This window comes from Antennarius striatus, chromosome 14, assembly GCF_040054535.1.
Source record: "Antennarius striatus isolate MH-2024 chromosome 14, ASM4005453v1, whole genome shotgun sequence".
Taxonomy (NCBI): Eukaryota; Metazoa; Chordata; class Actinopteri; order Lophiiformes; family Antennariidae; genus Antennarius; species Antennarius striatus.
The window spans coordinates 2815942-2840832 of NC_090789.1; the positions used below are offsets into that span (position 1 = coordinate 2815942).

Genomic DNA, 24891 nt, shown 5'->3' on the forward strand with positions numbered 1-24891 from the left:
GTTCCAGAAGCTTTCAACAACCCACAGCTGCAGGATGAGAGTTTAACTATAAAAAAAAACAAAAAACAGTTTTGCAGTAGAAGCTGGACGGTTAAAGGAACAAGCTGGTGACTAAAAAGGTCAAAAACCTGAATGCCCACGGCAGATGGGGACTTCATTTCACACTGTCTCAACAAAAAACTGCTGGGATGAAATACATCTTCTTTATCGGTTCAATAAATACTGGAAAAAAGATCTTGTGTCCTTTTTAAACTACTTTTATAGGCAATTAAAGCTTCTTCCACGAAGAACATCTAACACTTCTAAAAAAAACCCCACCAGAGTCTGAACTGCTGAAAAACGTCAGCGCTCCCTGTGTGGATGTATTTTCATCTGTTTTATAAAACCACCTATGCAGACGATGTCTTTCTGTGACTGGAAAACATTCTACCAAGATCTACAAGCCAAAAAAAAAATAACTTTTTCGTTTCCAAGGTGGTCATAAATGTATATCTTTTCATGGAATTTTGTTCTCCTTCATCCATTTTCATCATGGAATCTTTCTTAGAATTCAACACCGACACACGAAAAAGAATCGTCAATGGTAAATCGGAAGTGCAGCACCATAATCCTTCAGGAAAAAGGGAACCGAGATTATAATTTAAGATTTGTGGTTGGAATTTTGATGTGTGCATTTGTTCGGATAGGTTTTCATTACACTTCACTTTATTAGCAGAATCTCGCTAAAGATTATTTTAACGGCTTTGAGAAGTGATTCTTTTCATGTTCTTAAACTTTGTGAATTGTCATCCTCCTGACACATCACTGAAAAAAATTACGTCGAAAGCTGATTTTATTAGTAATTTCTTCCTTCCATAATACTGTAAAAAAAATGTATTATATATTTGTATAGGAAGGTATTTAAGAAAACATCACAATCCTTCTTTTCTTTTTTTGGATTGTTTTTCCCTGCAGCATCACAAGAAAGTTCCTGTTTGCATCAGCAGAGTCAAAACCGACACTTCGTTCTCATTCACTTGCTGCTTTTGGGAAAATATAAATGTTTTACAATGCTCATGACCTCATAAGTGTCTGTCAGGAATCAGCAGCCAACAATGGGTGTTCCAAGAAATGCCTGAGGGGTGGGGGTGGGGGTGGTGGGGGGTACATTACAGAGATCCCTCCTTAAAATTCAGATTGAAGCAGTAAATAAACTGTAAATGTATAAAAGTTTCAAATTCGGCACCAACTTGGTAAAGTGGAAAGAAAATACTGGAGATGGAGAAAGAGTGTGTGTCTGTGTGTGTGTGTGTGTGTGTGTGTGTGTGTGTGTGTGTGTGTGTGTGTGTGTGTGTGTGTGTGTGTGTGTGTGTTCGCAGGAGAGAGAATATCAAGAGTTGCCAGAGGGAGCAAGAGAACATAATTGATTAAATACACCAGAGCAAAAGAGCATCTCTCCTTCTCTCTTTCAACCATCCTCCCATCCATCCTCTGAGTCTCTCCTCCCTCCCTTCCTCCCCCCATCACGGAAATACAAACCTTCTTTTCCAGCGGCGGTATTGGAATGAAGGAGAGGGAGGAAATAAAGAAGCAACGGGTGGAAGGAGGCAAAGATCGATGGAGGTTGTGGGGAGACGCGGGGGAGGCGAGGCGAGTCTGACGGAGGAACACCGCTTCATTTGTTCGCCGGTTAATTATTCATTTTAACATTTAAACAGGTGTAGACGCAAATCAGGAACGGGGTTCTATGGCTAATTTATGATTCAAACAAAAGCCATTATTATTATTATTATTATTTTTTGGGTTACAAATATGTAGCAAATGTTTCATTTTTCAGTTTAACACTGTATTGTATGTAAAATAACACACACATTCCACTCCAAATTCCCTGGCACTTGTCATTCAGCCCCTAAAGTGTGTGAAACCTGTAAACACTCTGTTTACCCTGTTGTTTACACCACACGTTCTGCTGCCACGTCTTAACCTTTTCAAAACGGCGTGATGTCGCCTTGACTCCAAACTGCTGGCGAATGAATGAACAGCAGCTTCCATTGTTGAGATTTATCTCTAAGGAACGCTAGACCTTGAGTTGTGTTGCAATGTTTACTGAGGAAAACAACAACAACAACAACAACAACAACAACAAAAAGGGAAAGCGTGACAGTTTGGAGACAGGGAGAGATCACCACGCTTAAGATATTCAACATGGGTCCCTGCTTGGTGACACGTGTGTGTAGGTGTGTGTGTGTGTGTGTTGGTTCATGTGAGCATGTGTGTGGCGGTTCATAAGACAGTGGGGGAATGCTAAGTAATCAGGCAATCTGTCTTAATAGCTTCCCCTAATTAAGACAAGAGGGAGCTGCCTCACACACACACACACCTGTAAACACACACACACACACACACACACACACACACACACACACACACACACACACACACACACACACACACACACACAGGACATCTCTGTCTCTGCATACTGATTGATGATGGCTCCACCTATACTCTGTGCGTGTGTGTGTGTTCCTGTGTGTGTGTGTGTGTGTGTGTGTGCATACGTAGGCTATAATTTGGCGCTTGCAGGATGTTGCGAGCTGCGTCACTCCATCAATCTGAAGTGGGCAGAGCGTAATCAGTGTTCACAACAGGACCCTGCTCCGGCTTTCCCTCCCATCTTTTTTTTTAATCTCTGCTAAATTTCCCTCTTCCTCCTCTTCCTCCTCTTCCTCCTCTTCCTGCTTCCTCATAGCATAGCGGTTTTAAATCTGGCTAGTTGTCACGGACAGCTGAAGGCCGGAAAAAAAAACACGAGTGGGTGACAAAAAAAACCAACAACCCCTGATGTTGATCATTTATAAGCGGAGCTACTTTCGGCGTCACCTGTGGGAACATTAAAATGACTAAATCACTCTTACACTTCTGCAGCCGGCTTTCATTGCACCACGTCCCACAGCTCCCCAATAAGGTCATTTTTTTTAATGCAACAGCATCAGGTGACAGACGGCCGTTTGCTTCCGGATCTCAGCCTCATCAAACACATTTCGGGGCGAACTGTAAAAGCCTCAGGTAAGAGAGGCCTTATCTCTCAGCGTTGGTGTCTTGACGCCACGATCGCTCTCCCAGCTTAATGGGAACAAATCCTCACAGCCAGATTCCTAAATGGGTTTTAGGAAGCCTGAAGCCAGTGGAGTAAAGTTGTGTTATGGAGAAATCACGAGTTTTTTTGTTTTTTGTTTGGAAATGACTAAACATTTGGGTGTCCACATATTTTTGGCTACATGCTACATCTTTCAAATTCTTGCCAGTAAGAATAAAACAAGAAAAACATAAGAGGTGAATATTATCCGGATGCCTCAAAACAATGACTGGTAAAGCTCTGTAAGTGTAAAACGAACATAATATCCGACCAAAAAAAGAAAAAAAATCAAAACATTTCTAGGAGCTGAAAACACTTCAAGTGCAGAATAAAATGAATCTAAACTGAACACATTTTGTTTTTGATATAATGCTTTATCACTTGATAATAGCTGGTGATAAAACATTGCTGTGTTTTTATCACCTTCATATATATAAAACATTATTTACGGGAGAAATTCGCTCTTGTGAAGGAAAAACAAAAGTCTTATCCTACTGATGTGTATTTATTTATTACTTATTTATCTAAAACGGTGAGTGTACCCCCCCCCCTCCTTATGCTGGACGCTTGATGCTTCGCAGGAATAACCGTGCATTTACAACGTTAGAATGATCCCCTGTGATCCTCTCCAAACTACACATTGTGCTCCAGTGGTGATCCATGTCTGGGCTGAAACCGACCCGTTTGGTGTCCCACCATCTGGAAAGGTTATTCACTGTGGGGATCGCAAATACCAATTTTCACTGCCCAGCAACAGTGACCAGCAAAAAAAAATAAAAAAATAAAAAATAAAACCCTCCAAAAACGACATGTGGGACAATGATTTATGTCATCACGCTGTGCAAAAAGTTGAAGATGCCTCAAAGCTCAAAAGTGGAAGTGACCTATTTTTTTTTTCTTCTCGTCCTGAGTAAATGTGTATAACATGACTTTGTTTGCATAAACACGATAATCTAATTATCATACACTAATCTAATTATAAACCTCACTTTGATTCCACGACTAATTTCATTAAGCTGTTTACTTGCGCGGCAGAAAGGGATTTATCTTAATATACCCCCTCTTGCATGCTGTGCATTATTTGAAGACATTGTTGTGCGGCTCTTTTTTGCTTTTAGGCAACTACAGTTGGAAGTGCAGGAAGTGGCTACCTGCCTTTTTCTAGCAGCTGTGGCGTAACGGAGCCGCTGTTTGCTCGGATTATGGACGATCTCCTGCATTTGACACCATATGCAGTCAGATAGACTACATATGGTGTCTTCATCTATGAGCAATCGTCCCACGATGCTGTTTTTGTTCCGCGTTTTAATCCTGCAGTGAACCCTCTGTACGATCCGAGGTAAAGACATGAGGATTAAAGTGTTTACGCCACTTCAATCTAATCCTGATATTCTCACGGTCACCTCACTGGTGGCCACCGTCAGAGAGTTTCTTTTGCGAAGTTTCCGTCCGTCCTTCGTAGTCCCGCTCACTCTCTACCCCATCTGTCCTCACCCATGACTGACTTTCATTTCCTGTGTCCCCCACCTCCATTCCTTTTATTCCTCTTTCCACCTTTCTTCTCCTGTCAACTCTCATCTGGCTTCCCCTCATCCCCAATCCTGCATCCCTGTCCTTGTCTCCTACCGACTTCGCCTTCTTACGTCTTATCTCAACTCCTTCCCTCCTGGCTCCTCGCGTCACCCCAATTGTCCTTCCTGCTCCCCTTGTCTACCCATTCCTCTCTTGTTTGCTGTCTCTTTGGCTTCTCTTGTCGTCTTCTGCATGACCTGACACTGCCTCTTTAGAACACCATGACACTCCTCCTCCTCATCTTCCTCTCCTCTGCAGTGCCTCCCTGAAATACGATTGCGGGTTCCCCTGAAGGAATTTAGTAATTTTCCTCCAAGACTATCAGAGGTGTTGGTTATTATTGGGACTCAACGACCCCAAATTCTAGTTCTGACCACCAGTAATTCTATTTAAAAATATATGTCCCCCGAGACAGTGTGAAGGTCGCTGGTGTAAACTTTAAACCCCAATGTTGGAAACAAATCCAGTGGAAAACAGTCTGCATTATGAAGTTGTTTACCAGCTATCACTGTGAGTCGTTTGGCCTATGATGTGCTCCGTAATGGATTCTCTGGAGCCCTCTCCGACTCTGGAATAAGTGGTTGAAGTGATTTGCAGCAGTTCGTTTCCAGGAAACAAAAAAACAAAAACAGCGAGATATCATTTCTGCGCGTTTGAGGTATCACTTTTCTTCTCCGGTTTGGACGCTAATTCCGATGCAGGAACGCCGGCAACACATCGTCAGAGCAGCGAAGCGGAAATGATCTCATTTAAAAGTGTTGATCTAGCTAAATCAGCCAACTGACAGTTACGTCTTTTGTGTTCTACAACCGAGTCTGTCCTCGTAACCCATAAAACTCTCGTGGCGAGACGCCGCCCGTGCTTCTGAAACCTTTCTTTGAGATCATTTTATCCAACGCACAAGGGCAATGACCTTCTTCTCTCTCTCTCCAAACAAGCTGTTGTGTTTGAAACCATATTGGTGGCTAAATTTGAAATTTTTCTATCACTAATGCAATTCTGCAAACATCCTTAAATCCTTTTTTTTAGCGTTTTATACAGCACAAGTCTTAAACCACACGTTTCCATCTTATTCTGAACGAAATTGAATTTCTCAGAAAACCTTTTTGAGAGAAAAGGAACTATTTATTCGCTAGCTTACGCTCCCCATGCAATTTTCTAGTAAAAGCCCAACTCTGCATGGACCCGGAGTTGCAAACAAAACAGGGAGTCATGCATCAAAGCGGAGAACTCTAATGCTACGAGTGGTCAGGAACTCCGCTGAGGACCATTAAATCCTGCACACAAAGGTTCCGACTGCCGAGGTGTTTCTCCAAACAGGGTCACAGCCATTACCGGGGAAAAAAACCGGGGTGCATAGTTTGATTCAGAGATCTTGAACCAGACCAGCTGCTCTGCGTCTATGTTTCTGTGTGGTTCATAACTTGTGTACAATCTGATATGTGGATTTGTGTGTGTGTGTGTGTGTGTGTGTGTGTGTGTGTTTTCAAACAGAGAAGGGATGCCAGCTTCTGTTCAAGGTCGACGCTCCATTTCCGATTCAGGAGGCGATGGTGCGGGTTTCCCAGCATCCTCTCTGCCAGCAGCATTGATTAGCCCTCAGTAAGCACAACATCACACACACATACACACCCACACCCACACACACACACACACACACACACACACACACACACACACACACAAAGATGCAGACACACACTCTTTTTTTTTTTTTTCATCTCTTACTCAGACGTGAAGAGCTAGGAAATGCTTAGGTGTTCAGAATATTCAAAGTCGCACACAAATATTTAATGTTTGAGGATATTTGCATAAAAAGACAAAGAAAGCAGCACAAAGCCAAACAATGTACAGGAACAAACTAAATTAAACTCCTTGCAGAATGAGTGTGTTTTGATTGATGACGCTGGTTAAATTGGGTTTGTTTTCCTGGGACTAAACTGGAATTGTTCCAATTGTCCAGTACTTTTTCTTTTTTTTCTTCTGTCCATTACGTTTAGCACCAGGTCTGATGCGGATATTTTTTTCTTTTTTTTTTAGCTTTAGCTAATGAAAACAAAACATAAATCAGACAATAGACCGGTAAATGCCACGTATTCCCAGGAAGACGCCTAAACAATAGCAAACCAATAAGAATAAAAGGTTAAAATCACACACCGTGGAGATGCACTGAATTTATGTACAGTAGTAAAAGTATCTTCAATCGCTAACACACATTCGATGCAGCGGGTTCCAAATATACGAGGTGTTACTGTAACTCTTCCGATTAGCCTGAGTGTTGCTGTACAGCACCAGGTGTGATGATGAAGCGTTAGCGTTTATAGCGGCCCCTCACTATATTAAGTCGGGTCAAAAGGGTCGGCTGTGGGCGAATGAATGCAATCTTGCCAAACGGTAACTGAAGCAGATGCTTTCAGACGTCCTTGGCTCGGAGCTATTAGCCGCCGAAACGCCGAGCATTCAGGGTCGACTTGCAAGTGTAACTGTCAGTCATGTGTGAACGGTAACCCCCGCTGTTTGCATTCACACGGATCCTGTGCATATTGTAAAGTGTATGTATGTGCGGATCTTTGGTGCACCGGTGGGAATCTGGTGGCTAAACCATCTGCCCCACAGCGATAAGACTCCAGCGATTCCGACTCAATCTGACTTATTAGGAATGCTGAGAAAACAAATCCTCAATAAGCAAGGAGGTTGGTCGATGACAGACGGTGAACGGCACAGTTTATCACTCCCATTTGGTGAATGACAGGCAGGTACGCGCACCTTAGCCGGGAGAGACTTTAAGATTAAGGAGGAAAGGATACAGATGGAGAAATAGATGGAGGAAATGCACACGGATGGATGTGTAGATGGACAAACAGATGGAGGAGAGACGCAGATATCCAGAGAGTAAATTCTGTTTAGGATGCTCGACTTGGTCTCAAGGACAACTGATTCCAAAAAAAACAAAATACAAAACTTGTATTCTGTGTGGGTGTGTGTGCGTCAGTGTGTGTAGTGTTAGGCTTGGATTACAGGCACTTAGCTCACAGCAATGCGCTGCTCTCATAGGCGCGAGCATCCCTCTCTGCATACCGATTAGACACAAGTGTCTGTGCGAGGAGGGTCTTTGTGACGCTGCGTTTTAGCAAAAGCGCGTCTGCAGGAGCTGAGAGCGTGTGTAGTGCGTGTCGTTTGCGTGGATACAAGGATGTCAGCAACACGATTGTGCATCTGCTGTTGCAGCCCTGCAGGAACTGATAACAAATTACAAAAAATTTCTTCTACGGCTCCCAAATAGTAGCAAATCAGCTATTAGCTTTTTCCGCTGATTGCCATTTGGAATTAGCATTTTTAGCAATTAGTTTGTTTTTTCTTTTTTTCATACTGGCAAGTGGTATTAATATATTAACATATGGAATGGAAAGTTTTGCAAAAAACCAAAAAAAACCAAACATTTTTGGGAAAAAAAAGACTTTACAGAGAAAGTTAACTGATATTCAGATAGCAGGATATCGTAGCGTTTAAACCGAGCATCCCTTAATTCCAGGTCGTCTTTGTGTTAATCACGATGTATAAAGCCCTCATTTGAAGTCCTTTACACAGAATAACGTCCTCAGGGAGTCTCATAAGACGGCAGGTAATCCTCTGAATATTTATCTGTCCTGTTTCTTCTGTTCTACAATTGTGATTGTGGAAATGACTCGATGTGTCATCGCCAGATGGAATACAATCAAAGACTGAGAATAAAATAGTGAATAAATTCTGCTTGAAGTCTTCAAAATGGAAACAATGATGATGCTCAAGATTAAGAGAGACAGAGACGGAGAGTTGAATAAACGTATGTCAAATCTAAAGGAACTTATAGTTCACTAAAAGCAGTAAACCTACACTGTACAAATGCTCCACAACAAGTAAAAGTTTGCATTTAAAATATGACTTTGGTAAGTCGTTGAGTCTTATATTTTCCATAATTAGAATGAGGTTATTAATGATTCAACAGCTAACTGCTAATTATAGGTTTTCCATGTAAGCTTTTAGTTTGAAAGGCGCTTTAAAGCACCAAAAACGCAGTCAACTACTTTATCAAACAGCTTGGGAATCTAAAAAAAAAGGAACGGTTATCATTGGCATCACATCCTGAAGAATTCCCAAAGAGAGCAACAGTCTGGTGTTTTCATTGTCTCTTGTTTTGTAGACACTGTCTGGCCTGGATTTTCCATGCGCATCAAAAAAAAAAACGCTTTGGAAATGAACCAAAGAAAACCGACTGACAATGGCTTCCTTGTTGTTCAAACACAGACACGGCCGATCCAGACCCGCCGTCTGCTAACGGCTAGCAGCGATAACGCCGCGTCGGTTTGAGTGTCGTCGGGGTCGCCTCGAGAATGTCCCTTTGAAATCTCTTAACGTATTTTCATGCAAATAAGGAGACACAGATCTGTTTTATTTCATTTTAAGCAGATCCTCCTTCAATGTAAAGGTAAGCGTTTGCAACTTTCCGGTCCCCTCAGGGTTTCCGATGAGCTATCGGGACCCGAGATGACATCCAAATTGAAATTATTTTATCAGGCGACACACGCCGCATATTTAATCTGCGGGATAATGAAAGCAGGGAAGCTGAAAAGCACACATTTAGGAGTGCATAACGACATAAAAACCCATTGATTATTTTCCTTTCAGCTCCCACCACTCTGTGCATATGCCATGCTGTGTGAAGGCATAAACAGACTACAAACAGATAATATCAAGATCCACTCCATCCACCCCGGAGTGAGCAGCATCATTTATTATTCTTTTTTTTTTAGAAAAGGCTGAATTATTTAGGTAATGGAATCAATGCTCTTCCTCAGAGATGTGGCTCCATGCTAACTAAAAACATCACGACGTCCAAGCTCAAATTCACGGTGGGTAGTGATTCATTGTGTAAAAGAAAAAAGAAGAAAAAAAACAACAACGCCATTTCAGATACGCTTGCTGTGTTGAGATACGAGCGATTGCAGGTCAGTGGAATAAACTTCGCTGTCGGATCCGGATGCGATGCATTTATTTCTGATGTGGAAAGCGTTCATCTGGAAAAAAGGCCCTAAAGGGATGCACCTGGGTGGCAATAACACTTACGTACAGTGACATTCAAACCATATAAAATTGGTACCACGGGGTCCAGCGCAGCCCGGCTCATGTCAAGAGTTCTCCAGACAATCCCCAGCTGGCTGCAAGCCTTTGACCCAACGTAAGGCGAGGTGTTTAAAAACCGGGCAGCGTTCATCCGCTCCTTCAGGGGAGCGGTTTTGCTAATGTTATGCCAGGAGTTGTTTCACCTTAAGCTTTGATTGACGTGCATTGTTGCACATCCACCGGAGGCCTTGAAGAGTTGCGCCATCCGTAACGCCCCTCTGAAGATTGCATCACCTCAAAGTCTTCCCAAGACTTCTTTTTTTTTCTGACACTTCGGATAAAAGAGATGCTCTTAAAACCCCCACTGGAGAACTTTGTTTTCTTGCAGGTGGAACCCACTTAAGTAATTTACAGAGATCAGATGTCTTCTCAGTGTGAAATTTACTTCTCTGCTGTGGCACCACACTGAACGGAAGGGCGCTAGCCAAGACAGCTGCTTAATGCTAGGAGTCATCTTTAAGTGTGTGTTTGCGTGTCGTAAACCTGCCCGTCGTTCCCCGAGCTTTAAAGCGCCGCGACTCATTACGTTGTTCGACAACGATTAATTAGAATCAACTCTTTTTTAAGGTCACTGCGGCAGCGTCTTCACTTACTAATAACATCAAGGCGTGTTTTGCTGCAGGCGGTACCTCTGAATGTCAACGCTCTCATCTCGGAACATACCCACGACCACCAGATCAACCCGCCGACTGAACCCCGCCCCAACGGGAAGCATCGACAGAAGGACCTCGGCAGCACCGTTTGAGGCTCCGGAGTTAATTCAGTGAGTAAATAACTGCACAACAATACTTTACACAAGCAAGGCAGCGGTCAAACTAAATCACACATGACCGGCCACCACTGCATTATCCCCCAAAGGCCAACAATCCAACTCAGAGCAATAAATATTGGTCGTAAATACTCCCCAGAGAGGGATTTCTCACGGTGGCAAGGTCTAGAGTTTTGCATCCACTCCAAAAAGAAAGGCTGACAGTCTTCTCCTCTGGATAAAATTGAGTAAATGCATTTTTTTTAAAAATAAAGAAACAACATATAATCGCTCATTATTCGCTTATTTCAATCCTGTTTTTGGGTGTGAGCAACTTTATTGATTCACAGCAAAATGAAATCATCCAACTATTTTTATACCAGAGATTTCTGACCAACCAGAAAATCACTTGCAATTACCCGAAACAATAAACAATTTTAACCGCTACGTTAGCTTTAGCATTAGCATGAGAGAATGAGCAGCAAAGCATGAGCAATTACCATGAATGGTTATTACTTATTGATCAGCAGTATCACACCGTCGCGTCTGTAGTATTGCGTGCTGCGTGATTGTTCCGCATGCACACACACACACACACACACACACACACACACACACACACACACACACACACACACACACACACACACACACACACACACACACACACACACACACACACACCGATACGTACGATTAACACATATGCATCGGCCATTTTTGCCTCACAATCAATTGCACGAGCATACGAGATAATCTCCTGGACCGTGATCGGAAACAGCAATCGGGCCGCTTGATCGATACCCTAATTTGCCAACAATCGATAAGCAGCAGCCAGAGCGATAAAATATTGTAATAAGTGCCGAAGTAGCACACATCACGCACGCTGACGCACTTATGCTCACGTTATACTTCAAGATGTCACATTTTATCATGGGACACTTGGTATATTTGAAGAATGGGAGGCATGAAGGAGCTGTACTACATATATATGAAATAATGTTGTCATTTTACTACCTGTTCTTACTCTGGTGCTAGCTTTTTATTAGCTGCTCTAACTTTTAATGACTGAACTCTGAGTGCCGTTGGGTTGTTCTGGAAACTCCGTAGTTGTGTGATTCCACCATCTTTGCAGAAAGGCCAGGTCGACTGAATTCTGTCCCTTTCCCAAAGAATGAGCTTAGCTTTTCCTGCTAAGCACATGATGTCATTTCCTGCAGCAGACTTGGTTTTGCGATGCTCTACATTTGATTTTCTTTCCTTTTGGTGGAAGTTCAACTCATTTCACTTGAGTGAGTGCTCGACGAGGACATTGGGTCCAATCCCCTGTGGCTAAAGAAGTTATCTAGGTTGTTCTGGCCATCATGACAGCTTTAAACCTCAAAAAAACCCAAACTCAAACCAAATCAACCAATGAATTCAGGAAACTCACCAAATGGTTGGTGGTTCGGATCCCTCTACCTCCAGGTAATCATACTTCTCCTCCGTCTGGAAGTCTGTAAAGATGACAGAGATGGTGTCTCCGGGTTCGGCCAAAAGGATCCAAGTACAGTCGGCCTGGTTACCATAGTTGCCGGGGTAACCGGGACTGGTCACCACCCCACTGCCGCCCCTCACAGTGCCCCCACATGTGTCCTCAGCTGTCAATCAAATCAGAGTGACAAATAGAAAACCTGGGTTAGGGAAAGGAGGAGGGACGGAGGGGCGGACGAGGAAATCAAATTTCTTTTGGGATTAATTCTTTTTGATTTTCACAGCTGTGTGATGGAGGAGGGTGTTAATGACCAAATTAGCAATTGAGATATAATTCTTAGCATCTATAGCATTAGAATTTCTCAAACAACCGTTATCTATTTTTGCAGTCAAGCCAGCCTGACTGTCCCCACCTCCCCCTACTTATCTCGGTTACCTTAATTAGTACATTGCAGGTAAACCTTTTGTTCTCCAGTTCTAATGTTATTTTGTGGCTTGAATGTTAGAAATGGATGACTTTATCAGGACACATAAACTGTCAAGTCAGATTAGCAAACCATATTGTGACAATATGGAGCTCTGAGATTAGGAATATCGAATATCCTTGGGTTGTGGAATACACTATAAAATACTAGACTGGGGGGGGGGGTTCAGGGGTCAGGCTGCAGTTCCTGTTCACATTCAAAGCTGCTGTGCTCTCCTCCAATAACAAGCTTTCATTTCCTCCTCCAATCACAGAGCTCCGCTCTCGTCTCCTCCAATCACCACCGAGGAATTTTGAATTTGACTTTGCTTCCCAATCGTTCCTGTTTTGAATCAATGAATCCTCACGGCCTTGAAGCATATAGATCAGATGTGCTGCTAGATTTGCCTGATTAGTATTGATCACATCTGATTGATACCGTGATTCTTGACTATTTGCAGTGCTGATTGCTGTATAACAGATAAAGACACATGGATTGCGCTGTGCACACGGCATAAATTATACACATATAATTTATACAGATACACTCATGGAGAAAAAAGATACTACATTGAACCTTGCTGTGTCACTGGGACATTGGAGGCTGAGCTCAATTCACTGTAAAATAAAGGAAATCTAAAGCTACGCATCCTTTAAGAAGAAAGGAACGCCGCTCCTCATAAATAAAAAATTCATAAAGCAAATTGAGCTCAGCCACAATCCCACTGCCTCAGTGATGAAAGATACAACGTGGAACCTTTTTTTCTGAGAGCGTACAAACCAGGCTTCACACATGGTATAAATTATACCCGCATGATTTATAGTTTCACATAAAAGAGGCAGCATTGCATTTAACACACTCTTACAACAGACGTGCGTTATCCTACACACCAGGGAGTGCAGTTTGGAATGACACTGGTTCCTACATCACTCCACCAAATGTTGATATCATCAGCATTTAGAGAAGACAGAGGGACCAGATGTGCGCTGCCTCTTAAGTGCACTCGCTGATGAGCTGGATAGGACACATCCTTTATAAGCGTGCAGACAGGCGCTGTCAGGAATACATGCCCATCCTCCCAGATCTCTTGAGGGATGCATGTACAGATGATAGAAAAGGAAGGTGGGGGGACCAAGACGGATTCCGTCCACAGGTGCGACGGTTAGGGGGAGGAAGAGAATGACTCCAAAAATATCAAATAAGATGGTAGAAATGAACAGAAACATAGGTATTAGAAATTGGACGGAACGGAATAGAGGAGGGGGAAGGCATGGGTGATGATAGGGTAACGGAAACAGACCGGAAGAAACAGACAAAGAAAAAGAAAAAGTGAAATAAAATGGGGAAACAAAACGATTGGGTTGAAAATAGAGGCTCGTTACGGACTTCATCAGATGGGAAATGAAAAAATAAAAAAACAGGATGGGAGAAAATATGCGATTTAAAATCAATTTTCGTCTTCTGCAGGAGACCGGAATGCAGGGTTTTTGGAAGAAGACAAGACTTCCACTTGCTTATTGTCTTGTTAGCGATGATGCTAACGAGACAAGCAAGCTGGAGACGGCATGCGCGTCGTCCCGAGCTACAGGTGCTGGTGTGTGGAGGATGAAGCAGAGAAAGAAAGGTGTTATTTATTCAGTTAGGTCAGGCATTCAGACAGCTTGGTATTGAAAGGGAGACAGGCAGGCAGACAGGCAGGCAGAGAGACAGACAGACAGGCAGACAGACAGGCAGACAGACAGGCAGACCATTCGTTTACTAGATAGACATTCAATCCGCAGCTCGACAGTTGAGGAGATTTGTGCAAATGACACCTCCAACCAAGACCTGCTGGGACCTCATCACATTTGCAGGAGAGCAATGTTGTAAAAGTCAGTGTGTGTGTGTGTGTGTGTGTGTGTGTGTGTGTGTGTGTGTGTGTGTGTGTGTGTGTGTGTGTGTGTGTGTGTGTGTGCGTGTGTGAGCAGCGGGGGTTACACAGTGGGAGAGAGAGCGCTGGTTGCAGCATGACAGCTGTCACTGGTTCATCACGACAACAGGACGTCCGCTAGTGCTGGCGGACGCACACAGACACACACACACACACACAAACACACTCACACACACACACGCAAACACGCACGGACACACACCTTTCCCAGCCCGTCCCGCTTATTGATGTGACGGCGAGGCTTGACAGACAGGTGGAAAAGGCCTCAAGGTGCGGCGGCGCGCGGCTGTGATTGAAGATGAAGAAACGAACGCGTAGAATAATCGTAAAAAAATGGGATGAATTAACACCGGTGAGCCAGAACTTTATGATGTGGTAACATTGACGTCCCTTAGTGATGATATTCTCTGACTTCCTGTCACCCTGAATTCATTTCTGTGAGCCGTAGCAAAAAAAAAAAAAAAAGGAAAGGAAGCTAAATTGAATATCGATGTGAATCAGGAGGAACATCGAACGACGTGTTCCGAATCTGTGGGATAATTTTAAACGACATGTGACGCAATTAGAGCTCTCACCGGTTCTGTTTTGTGTCATTCGGTAACAAGCATGGTGGCGCACAGGCAGCTTCAGGAGCAGCTGCTCTAATAAATAGTGACATTTTTCGCATGTTCGCCGGGGGGGGCGGGGGGCGTTGGAGGGTAGGGAGGATGGGGGGGGGGCATGTCCACATACCTGTAACCAACAGTGATTACCCTCAAACACGGAATCAGTCAGCTTCCCCTGTCGCACCTGTTAATTTGGGATCTTTCTCGCTCCATCAATCATAATAGGACACGTTGCCCGTGGAGATGTTAAATACGACCCCCTCGACGTCACATGACCATTTCTCAATTTTTATAAGTGCGATAACAAACATGGTATGACTATGCTTCCTTCATATCGCTATACAGCGATCGCTCGTTACTCGCTGTTATTGCGTTCCAGGACCACCCGTGAAAAATAAAAATTCCGCGGTTCAGTTTTAAGCCCTTCTGTATTTAAGTTCCAGGAGTTATGTCAGCCTATAGCATGTGCGTACGTTATCATGTGACTACCTACTAAAAATCTGCGATGTAGTGAAGCTGTGCATCTTGATGCGTGAATAAGCGAGGTATTACTGTACCACTGCGACAATTCAGAAATCCACTCCGCCATGTTCCGTACTGCTTACTCCGCTTTCGTGGGTCACAGGGGTTGCTGGAGCCTATCCCAGCAGACTTATGGGCATAAGGTGGGTAGACGTTACGTACGTGTTGCCAGTGCATCGCAGAACCACACAAAACACGAACAACTACAGACCTTTAGAAAAGACCAATCCACGTTTTCAAACCGGGAGCCGAGGCGACGGCGCTATCCACCGCGCCGCCCCAATGCCGCAGAAATCCTTTACATTCAATTACATTTCTTAAGGATCGGAAATAATCTGCGCTTGACAAATAAGCCCATCCAACGCAGGAAAGGGTTTGCTAGAAAATCGGACAAACATTAATATGATTGATGATAAAAGCGTCGCTGATAGTGATGTGATTATTTTTTAAAATAAATGATACCGTACGAGGAAAATAATGTTTTCCCAGCATCCTCCGGTTAGAAAATAATATTTCATAAGAATAATTGTTGAGAATTTAATCCTCATGTGGTATTTACTTGGACTAGGAGCTCAAATTGAGATTGAGGCATCTCCCCATCGACAGGTGTGTGTGTGTGTGTGTGTCTGGGGGGGGGGGGCAGCACTCCTGCCCCAGTGCTCTGCTTACAGGAGGGAAAGTGTTGTGTAGAGAGGAGGAGGAGAGACTTAGTGCCTCCATTTCTTCTCCCATGAGGGAGCTGCTTTTACCCTTCTTCGCCTTTGTGACCCCCCCCCCCCCAATCGTTCTGGTAGCACCTCCCTTCCCGACCGGTCTCTGCTTGAAGCATGTCTCCTCTCTCCGTTTCTGCATTCAGACTATTTTTAAAATAAAAAAGCACATTTCCTCTCCTCCGCCCCCTTTCCTCATTCATCTTTGCCTCTCGCCCTCCGACTCTCGCGCCTCCCTCCCCTAGCAATCCCCATCTCCAACCCCCCCCCCCCCCCCCGCTCTGTCTCTCTTCTGGCCTGGGGTGCTTTGATCACTTGTTCTTAGCCTCCTTATCCTGTCTCCTTCTCTCCCATCCGTTCATCCCTCCTTCCCCACTGTGCTGTCATCAATATCACAGTCATTTGAGGATTCCCACTTTATCCTCCTCTGTCTCACTCATTCTTTCTTTAAGATCTTATTCTCTCTGCATTTCACTCTCCTTCATTCTCTCCCTCCCTTTCTCTCCTTCATTCTCTCCCTCCCTTTCTCTCCTTCATTCTCTCCCTCCCTTTCTCTCCTTCATTCTCTCCCTCCCTTTCTCTCCTTCATTCTCTCTCTCTCTTGCTGATTGATTTTCTCTTTAATGGCTTTTCTGGCCTCATCTCTTTCTCTCTCTCTCCCTCCTTTTTTCTTCTACCCTCCATTTCTTTCCTTCTGCCCCATAACTCCATTCCTTCCCTGCATCACTTTGATAGGCAGATTACTATCACTATCGTATTCACACACACACACACGCACATGCACACACACTCACACATGCACACACACACAGACTTCAATCACGCAAGACCCAATGCGCTGTAAGCCTCTAAGGATTATGGGTCATCTACATCATCCTCCCTTCTCCTCGGTCTCCAGGCCATATCCATCCATCCCTTCAGCTCGCTTATCTGCATCCACACAACCATCCATCAGCTTCCTGCCCCTCACACGCTGTAAAACTGAGAATATATATCGCTTTGCCCCCTTCTGCTTCCCCCGCGTACCTTCAATACCTCGGTTTTTACCGCCACGAATGACTGAACTGACAGGAAGAAGCCTGTCAAACAGGTGTACACAAATGAGTCACCATTTATTTTGAATGCATTTCCTCCCAGACGCTCTTCAGACTCTCTATACTTTTCTATCCCCTCTTTGTACATAAGATGTAAGGTCACAATCTGCCCTTGCCGATTCTCCGGTGCTGCAATGACCTGAACAGGATATTGGATTTACTCGTCGAGGGTGGACTCCGGTTCAGGAAGCAGAAATCTGCCTTGGGAACTTCCAAAGGAATGATGTCCGACTTAATTTAGCCGTTCAGGAAATTATCTCTGAGTCGATTTAGCGTTTTGTGTGTGTGTGTGTGTGTGTGGACAATGATGCGCCGAGAGAGAACAGTGTCTGCACCATCTGGTATTGTAAAACCGCCTCGTATTCCTTGGCTGCCATTCGCTCATGTAACAGACATGTGGGCTGAAGGAAACCTCATCGCTGCCAAGTGCGAACCAGTGTGGACGCGGAATTAATTATGATGGTTATGATTAGCATGTCTCCTCCACAATAGTCACTTCACACTTAGAACTTGTCGTCGCAGTCCCGTCATGATCCGTGTGAAGATCAAGATGGACGCGTATCAAGGCGGAGATTTTAGAAAGTTGACGTTTATTTCGCTTAAATTTTGCCCTTCAGTGAATTTCACCCGTGACCAACACCTTTAGAGATCTACCACCATGTTTTAGCTTTCAGACCCCAACAACTAACGGCAGTCTTAAAGGCTTCAAACTATCTACTTGTCATCATGTTCTCATATTTATCACTGTCCTCTGCCTCGCTGAACCGCCACAGCGTTTAGGGCGCACACACGATAATATCGGCGCTGACCTTCAGCCCCTCCCACCATCTGTCCACATGTCGAGGAACAGACGCTGCCTGCCAGTCAAGTAACAGCCAAACGTTTAGGACAATCAGGGCAGAAGAACGGCGTGATGGTAGACCGACAGACGGAGACATAATGAGGGACGTCACTGATTGATAGCTAGATCGCTATCGTCATTATTGTTCTTACAGTAGCCTTGCGACCTTGTCTAACCAAATTATAGTTTGATCGCTGATAAATGATGCCGTGGTGTGAAACGTAGTTCCCATCCTGCTTTGTTTGTCCTGTTTTTGTCACCGTCTGACCCCGCCCTCTCCTAGCAGAAGGTGAGGGTTACCTGATTTTTGTATTTGTCCTGCTGTTGACTTTTGAAAGTTCAGCCGGTCTTTCAGGTGGTTTCTATTTAGTTCAGGGGTAGCCCCATCCTGGACCTCAGCAGGACTCCAACGGGAGGGTAAATTGGGTGTCTCTGATTGGCTGAGCACCTAGCAGAGAAAGCCTATAGGTGTTGCTTTTGTGTCATCCCTGATATTTTACACAAACTTCTTACCGAGGGACAAACGTATCAAAGCCTTGACTTTCACTCTTGACTTTCTCTTCGCTTCCTCTCTCCCACTTGTGTTTCATCCAAGTCCTTCAGTTTCGAGCTGCCTGCAAGGACGTGCATCAGAAACAGCTTGGGCTACTAGCTTAAAACAGATAGATCTTTCAGTACGAGAATCTGTTGAGGCCCGTTGGATAGAAATGTTGACGACTCAATCTGCACATATCCTGGACAACTAATAACGGTTTGTTGAAATTGAAATGCCAAGCGGTAGATCACGGATTAGGGAGAGTAGCTCGAAATGACGAGGTTGCAGTTCTTTTGTTGGCATTCAGGTGATCAGATAAATGTGGGTGCCCAAGGACATGATTGTCTCATCTTCCCTTCCAATATGTGCGAGTCAAAGATAGTTGAAAACAAACACAAACATTTGAGGTGATGTGCGACAACCCTGGAGATAGGATCACATCGGGTGAAGTTTGGGGTAGAGTGAGAAGGTGGTTGGATGTTATGAACATATCGCTGAACAAATTATGCATTCAAGAGAGAAGAAAAACTTCCATTTAAGCTGTACTATAGTCAAATGGTAAAAGGACTTCTCTAAAACAGAGTTCAAGACTGATAGAGGGAATCTGCCCTCAAATGAAAGTTCACCAGAGTCATCGGCCGCCACCACCACCCGCGTGTCCGAACTGAGATTGGTGTATATTTTTTGCTGCTGCTAAGGAGGGATGGCCTTCAAGCTCACAACTATTATATTTCTTTGACTCTTTTGTCTGTTTTGATTAGATTCCAAAAAGATAATTATCTAATCACTATCACTAAGTATAGATAAAACACTGTCGCACAGAGTGATAACAAAATACAACACAACTTATAGTACTCACTTACAGAAAACTTCTAACAGGCCACATAAAGACTGCACAGATAAGCCCTATAGGTCCTGACATGCATCAAGCACAGCCATGCGATCTCATCAGTATGCTTCTCTCCATGTATTTGACATTAGCCCCACACAATCGATTTATGGATAGAGACAAATCAATACGAGTATAAAAAAAAGCAAGTTGATCACATGCGCATTCACCACCTAACCATGTCACTCCTTCTCAATCCCTGTACATGACCTTACTTTCTGCCTTCCATAGTCAATACTTGGGCATGTACTTTAGCCAATGCAAATCAATAATGCAAGCAACAAGGCAGAATCGGACTCTGCATTTACTTTTCTGGTTTTGCTTCGACTAATCTTGAGTCGGAGATGAAACTTTGGTATGAAGGCGAAACATCTTCTGTCCGGCCCAACATTTTGTTCAAGAGATGGTGTGAAGCTTTCTTTCTTGTCCAAATGAGCAGCAATGCCAAACTCAATTTTTTTTGGCTGTAAACCGTCATCAATCTCCAAAAGAGTGAAATCTAGCCAGAGGTCAATGGTGGTCAAACGCATTTTTCTGAATTCAAGATGAGTTGATGGGTTTGTGATCTCGTGGGCTGCATTAGTCGATGCTGCGTTTACAGTGCTAACATTTCCAAAGAAAAAAAAATCAAGACTGATGGAGGCCTTTGCTTTGTTTTGGATTGGGGTGGGGGGGTTTGAAACGCTTTGGAGAATGCATCCATGACTGCGATGTTTTGGTTCTGAATGAAGGAGGATGCAGATTTGTGAGATCTGATTTATCGCAGATGCTCAGCTGTTTTGAAAGCGACTGAAAAAAGAGAAATGACTGCTGTGCAGCGTGAAACAGAAGAGGCCTGATCAGAGGAGACAGACAGAAGCTGAGATGGGAGGAAGAGAGGAGTGGAAAGTGCAGCGTCTTTGATGACTCCCAGACTCATTCAATTAGTGTTTCATCGGTAAAAATAGAAAACAACAGAAGAAAAAGAAGAGCGACGGCAGGTTTCTTGTGATTATGCCAACGGTTATTCTGCATCTACTTTTATCAACATTTATGTTTTTTGTTGCTTTTTACAGCCGTGTGATAAAAAATAAAAAAAACCTTGGTTTGAATCTCATCACAAAGGAAATCTTTATTTCTGACCTGTGAGAGAGTTAAAAAAAAAAAAAAATCACGTGTTTGGCATTTAATGGTTTGTTTTTCCTCATGTTCACATGTGGAGGTTCAAAATAATTAGACGCCAGTGTTCAGCAACGGCGCTACAGTAGGCGTGATTTTTTTAAAAAACACTATAAATGACTTTTACGATGATGTTTTGCAGCTAATGCACATCTACAAGAGGGGGTTATTATGCTAATGTCTCCATCTATACCTCGACAACAACATCCCGGCTAATAGCAGCATTAACAGAATTTCCCTGACGGATGCACCGGGTGGAATCGGGTGTAGGGGGGAGGGGCCTAACATCCGGCCGTCATCGGATCCTGATGACCACTGATAAAGACGCGAGGATGAGGAGATGCGAGATCAACGGAAAGAGTAAAGGTGAGACGGAGACGTTAGCCGAGGGAGAGACGGATGACAGACCCGAACCGTGATGATGACAGATGATTTAATGAGGAGCTGACTGGCTGAAAGGAAAGAAAACCAATTAGAAGGCACAATGGAAACATGGAGGGTGGGGTGTGGGGGGGAAATAAAAAAAAATAGGAGGGAAGATGGATGAATATTGGATAGAGATGGATCAAGACAGCGATTGAGAGGATTAGTGAGAACAATGGTGTGATAACAAGTGAGATAGAGGAATATGAGTGACGGCGAAGGGATACGGAAAAGCAGAGCTGCGATTTGGAAAAACAGGACCGCAATTTACAATTTAATGACAACGATGGGTATTCGTGAGGTCAAAAAATTTTGAGCAATATCCGTTATGTAGTGTAACATTTACGTTAAAGGAACGCCGATGTGTCCTGATGGTACCCAAACGCCACCTGAATATCTTTAACTCCTCTTCACTTGTGGTTTTGTCGTATTCTGTCTCCGTTAAATGTTTAATGGCAGGAGAGAGAGAGAGAGAGAGAGAGAGAGAGAGAGAGAGAGAGAGCAGTGCTACTCGTTTTCCCCCTTTTTAAATAATTTTTCCATCTTCTCGGTTTCTGACTTTAAATCCATTTTTAATTCCAGGCAGTTACTCCTCACCAGCAGAGAATCAAACAGGAGTAATTTTCCTCTGTGTCTTTCTCTATTTACATCTCCCTCCCCACTCGTCGCTCCATCTCCTTCTCAGAAAGGTCTGTTTTTTAAAAAACAAATCAAAAAATTCAATGTCGATCAATGCAGGAGCGGCCTATACAGATGTTGGTATGGACCAGGCGAGCTGAAGTCCGTGCATGTCTGTTGGTACCACGCATTTTCTGAGGCGTCTCTGAGTTCGTGCTGGTTTGGTTGAATTATTCATTAGGTTAAAGCGCTCCTCTGGGATGTAATGCAACATGCTTCTAATATCTTATTCACAACATGCCTATCTATGTTTGAACATGCACCGCTTCGGGAGGTTTGAGTCTCAAACTCTGAAAACTGGACCCCATGTGACCCCGTCTGCAAAAAAAAAGGTAAATCAAAATGAAGCCACAACGTCTTTGAACCTTTGTGAAAACCGTCGTCTTCACACGCCGTCGTATGGCTAGCTGAACGGCAAGTGGCGAGCTCATGCGACTCTCCCGGCACGTACACGTAGTAAATGGCAAACGTCTGTTTAATATTCAGAGACGTTTTACGACTGTCGAAGAATCGTCACGTCTCTCATTCCGCGGCTACATTAACATTGTGTAACCTTCTAATAAGGTTTGCGCAATCTCCCAGGTGGTGACGATGCACAAGATTAGTTGGATGAAATATAGTCTTCATCACCTCCTTGAGCTCGCCGCCGCAGACGCACGTGGGGATCATCATCACATGCATGTAAAGGCAGAAGTTACTGTGATCATCACAGCTGGTGACCCATAGGAGTCTGTCCAGTCGCTACGATGATCTTCACAGCTGGTGACCCATAGGAGGGGGTCCGGTCGCTACGGTGATCATCACAGCTGGTGACCCATAGGAGGGGGTCCGGTCGCTACGGTGATCATCACAGCTGGTGACCCATAGGAGGTGGTCCAGTTGCTACGGGTGACAAGATTTATATGATGTTGTCTCTCCAAGTCAGGGAAACTCTGCTTCTCTCAGATGTTCTCTCTTATCATCATCATTATTATCATCATCATTATCATCATCATCATCATTACCACTACCATCATCGTCATCATCATCATCATCACCACTATCATCATCATCATCACCACTACCATCATCATCATCACAATCATCATCACCACTATCATCATCATCATCATCATCATCATCACCACTATCATCATCATCAACGTCACCACTATCATCATCATCGTCATCATCACTACTACCATCATCATCATCATCATCACTACTAACATCGTCATCATGATCACCACTACCATCATCATCATCATCACTACTAACATCGTCATCATCATCATCGTCATCATCACTATTAACATTGTCATCATCATCACTACTATCCTCATCATCATCATCATCATCATCATCATCTTCATCATCACTACTATCCTCCTCCTCCTCATCATCACTACTATCCTCATCATCATCATCATCATCATCATCACTACTATCCTCATCATCATCACCACTATCATCATCATCATCGTCACCATCATCATCATCATCACCACTATCATCATCATCATCATCATCATCACTACTATCCTCATCATCATCATCGTCATCATCATCATCACTGCTATCCTCATCATCATCATCATCATCACTACTATCCTCATCATCATCATCACCACTATCATCATCATCGTCACCATCATCATCATCACCACTATCATCATCATCGTCATCATCATCATCATCATCAACATCAACATCACTACCACAACCATGATCATCATCACTGCCACCACCAGTAGCATCTTCATCTTCATCATCATATCCCCAAGATTGTCAGTGTTAGTATAGTATTATAGTCTCTCTCTGTGTCTCTCTCTCCTTGACTTGTTCCTGGTTGAGAGCGTGGGAAAGAAAGGGAATATTTCAATAATCCTCCACTCAAACAGTCAGAGGTGAAATTAATGAAGCCAAAAACGTCTTGAATCAGTGACTAATGACGACAGACAGGATCATTAGTCCAACACAAACGTTCCTCTAGCCGACCAATCAAATGTCAGTTTGCTGTCAGCGCTTCCTGGTATACCTGTATGCACGACAGCTGACTGCATGTCTGCGCAGGTGAGAACACATCTGCGCCTGCGGGTACTCGCATGAGGCTGGCCCACACCTACTACAGTACCTCCACATTAATAATACATCTGTTTATGAGCGTTCATGTTTATGCATGTAAAAGCCAGACATACGTAGCCGAACTAAACAGCCACACGGAACATGCAAATCACGCACGGATCGCGGCGACTCCTCGGGCGGTCTGCGCGTGCGCGTTTGGGTATGATTTACAAGTGTTGCTGGTGCATGAAAATGAATATGAATGACTGAATTGATGTCGGCGCGGGTGCAGCATGGCATTCCATCTATTTTCATCCGGCGGAGGAAGGAGCCACAGCAAATGTACTATCTTCCCTGTTTATGATGATACGACATGTCAAGCAGAGGTGGGCTGTCAGTGCCAGACCGTGACACCCCAGCGCCGGAGGTAAACAAATACAAATGTATTTTTGCAGGCGCCGTAATAAAACAATGCATTTAAAGCTTTTCTTTTTCACTATTCCCAATTTGTAGATACTGTCTCTGCTTGTCAGCGTTCCAACGAGGCAAATACAGAAGAGAAAGCCCCCTAAGTCGTACTTTAAAAAGAAAAATTAAAGAAGGAAAATTAAATAGAAGAAATTTCTGTTTGTTACTAACTAAAAAAAAAAAAAAAAAAAAGTACAGACTTGAGAACTGCTTGCAAGTTTTTCTGGAAAGTACATCGCAACACGTGTCGTATCTCTGAACCCACTAGGGGGTTTGGATTCTTTCTGATGCACTCATTGTAAAAAAAAAAATTAAATTAAATAAATATAAAAAAGTTGTACTCTGTGATAACTTTGCAGATGAAAGTGTTAAAAATTCAGCGGTGCAGGTGGAGGGTAGTTAAAATTCTAAAATTTCACAGCACTAACTCTTTCATCTTTATCAGAGGATGTGGGCCGAT

At 43.6% G+C, this 24891-nt stretch overlaps 1 protein-coding gene and 1 long non-coding RNA gene across 3 annotated transcripts in view; one reads left to right on the top strand and one right to left on the bottom strand.

Moving 5' to 3' along the window:
* LOC137606957 (uncharacterized) overlaps nucleotides 1-24891 on the top strand; it is a 289217-nt gene that overhangs the window by 118643 nt on the left and 145683 nt on the right. For both annotated transcript variants that reach the window (XR_011037944.1, XR_011037943.1), the window contains 2 exons: nucleotides 6185-6292; nucleotides 10473-10613. This is a non-coding gene — a long non-coding RNA (uncharacterized lncRNA). The remainder of the gene's footprint in view (nucleotides 1-6184; nucleotides 6293-10472; nucleotides 10614-24891) is intronic.
* The window catches only part of LOC137606956 (CUB and sushi domain-containing protein 3-like), a 255437-nt gene that overhangs the window by 106190 nt on the left and 124356 nt on the right, over nucleotides 1-24891 (bottom strand). Inside the window, exon 5 of the mRNA XM_068332318.1 lies at nucleotides 12031-12238. Within this exon, the coding sequence (XP_068188419.1) occupies nucleotides 12031-12238 (208 nt within the window). The remainder of the gene's footprint in view (nucleotides 1-12030; nucleotides 12239-24891) is intronic.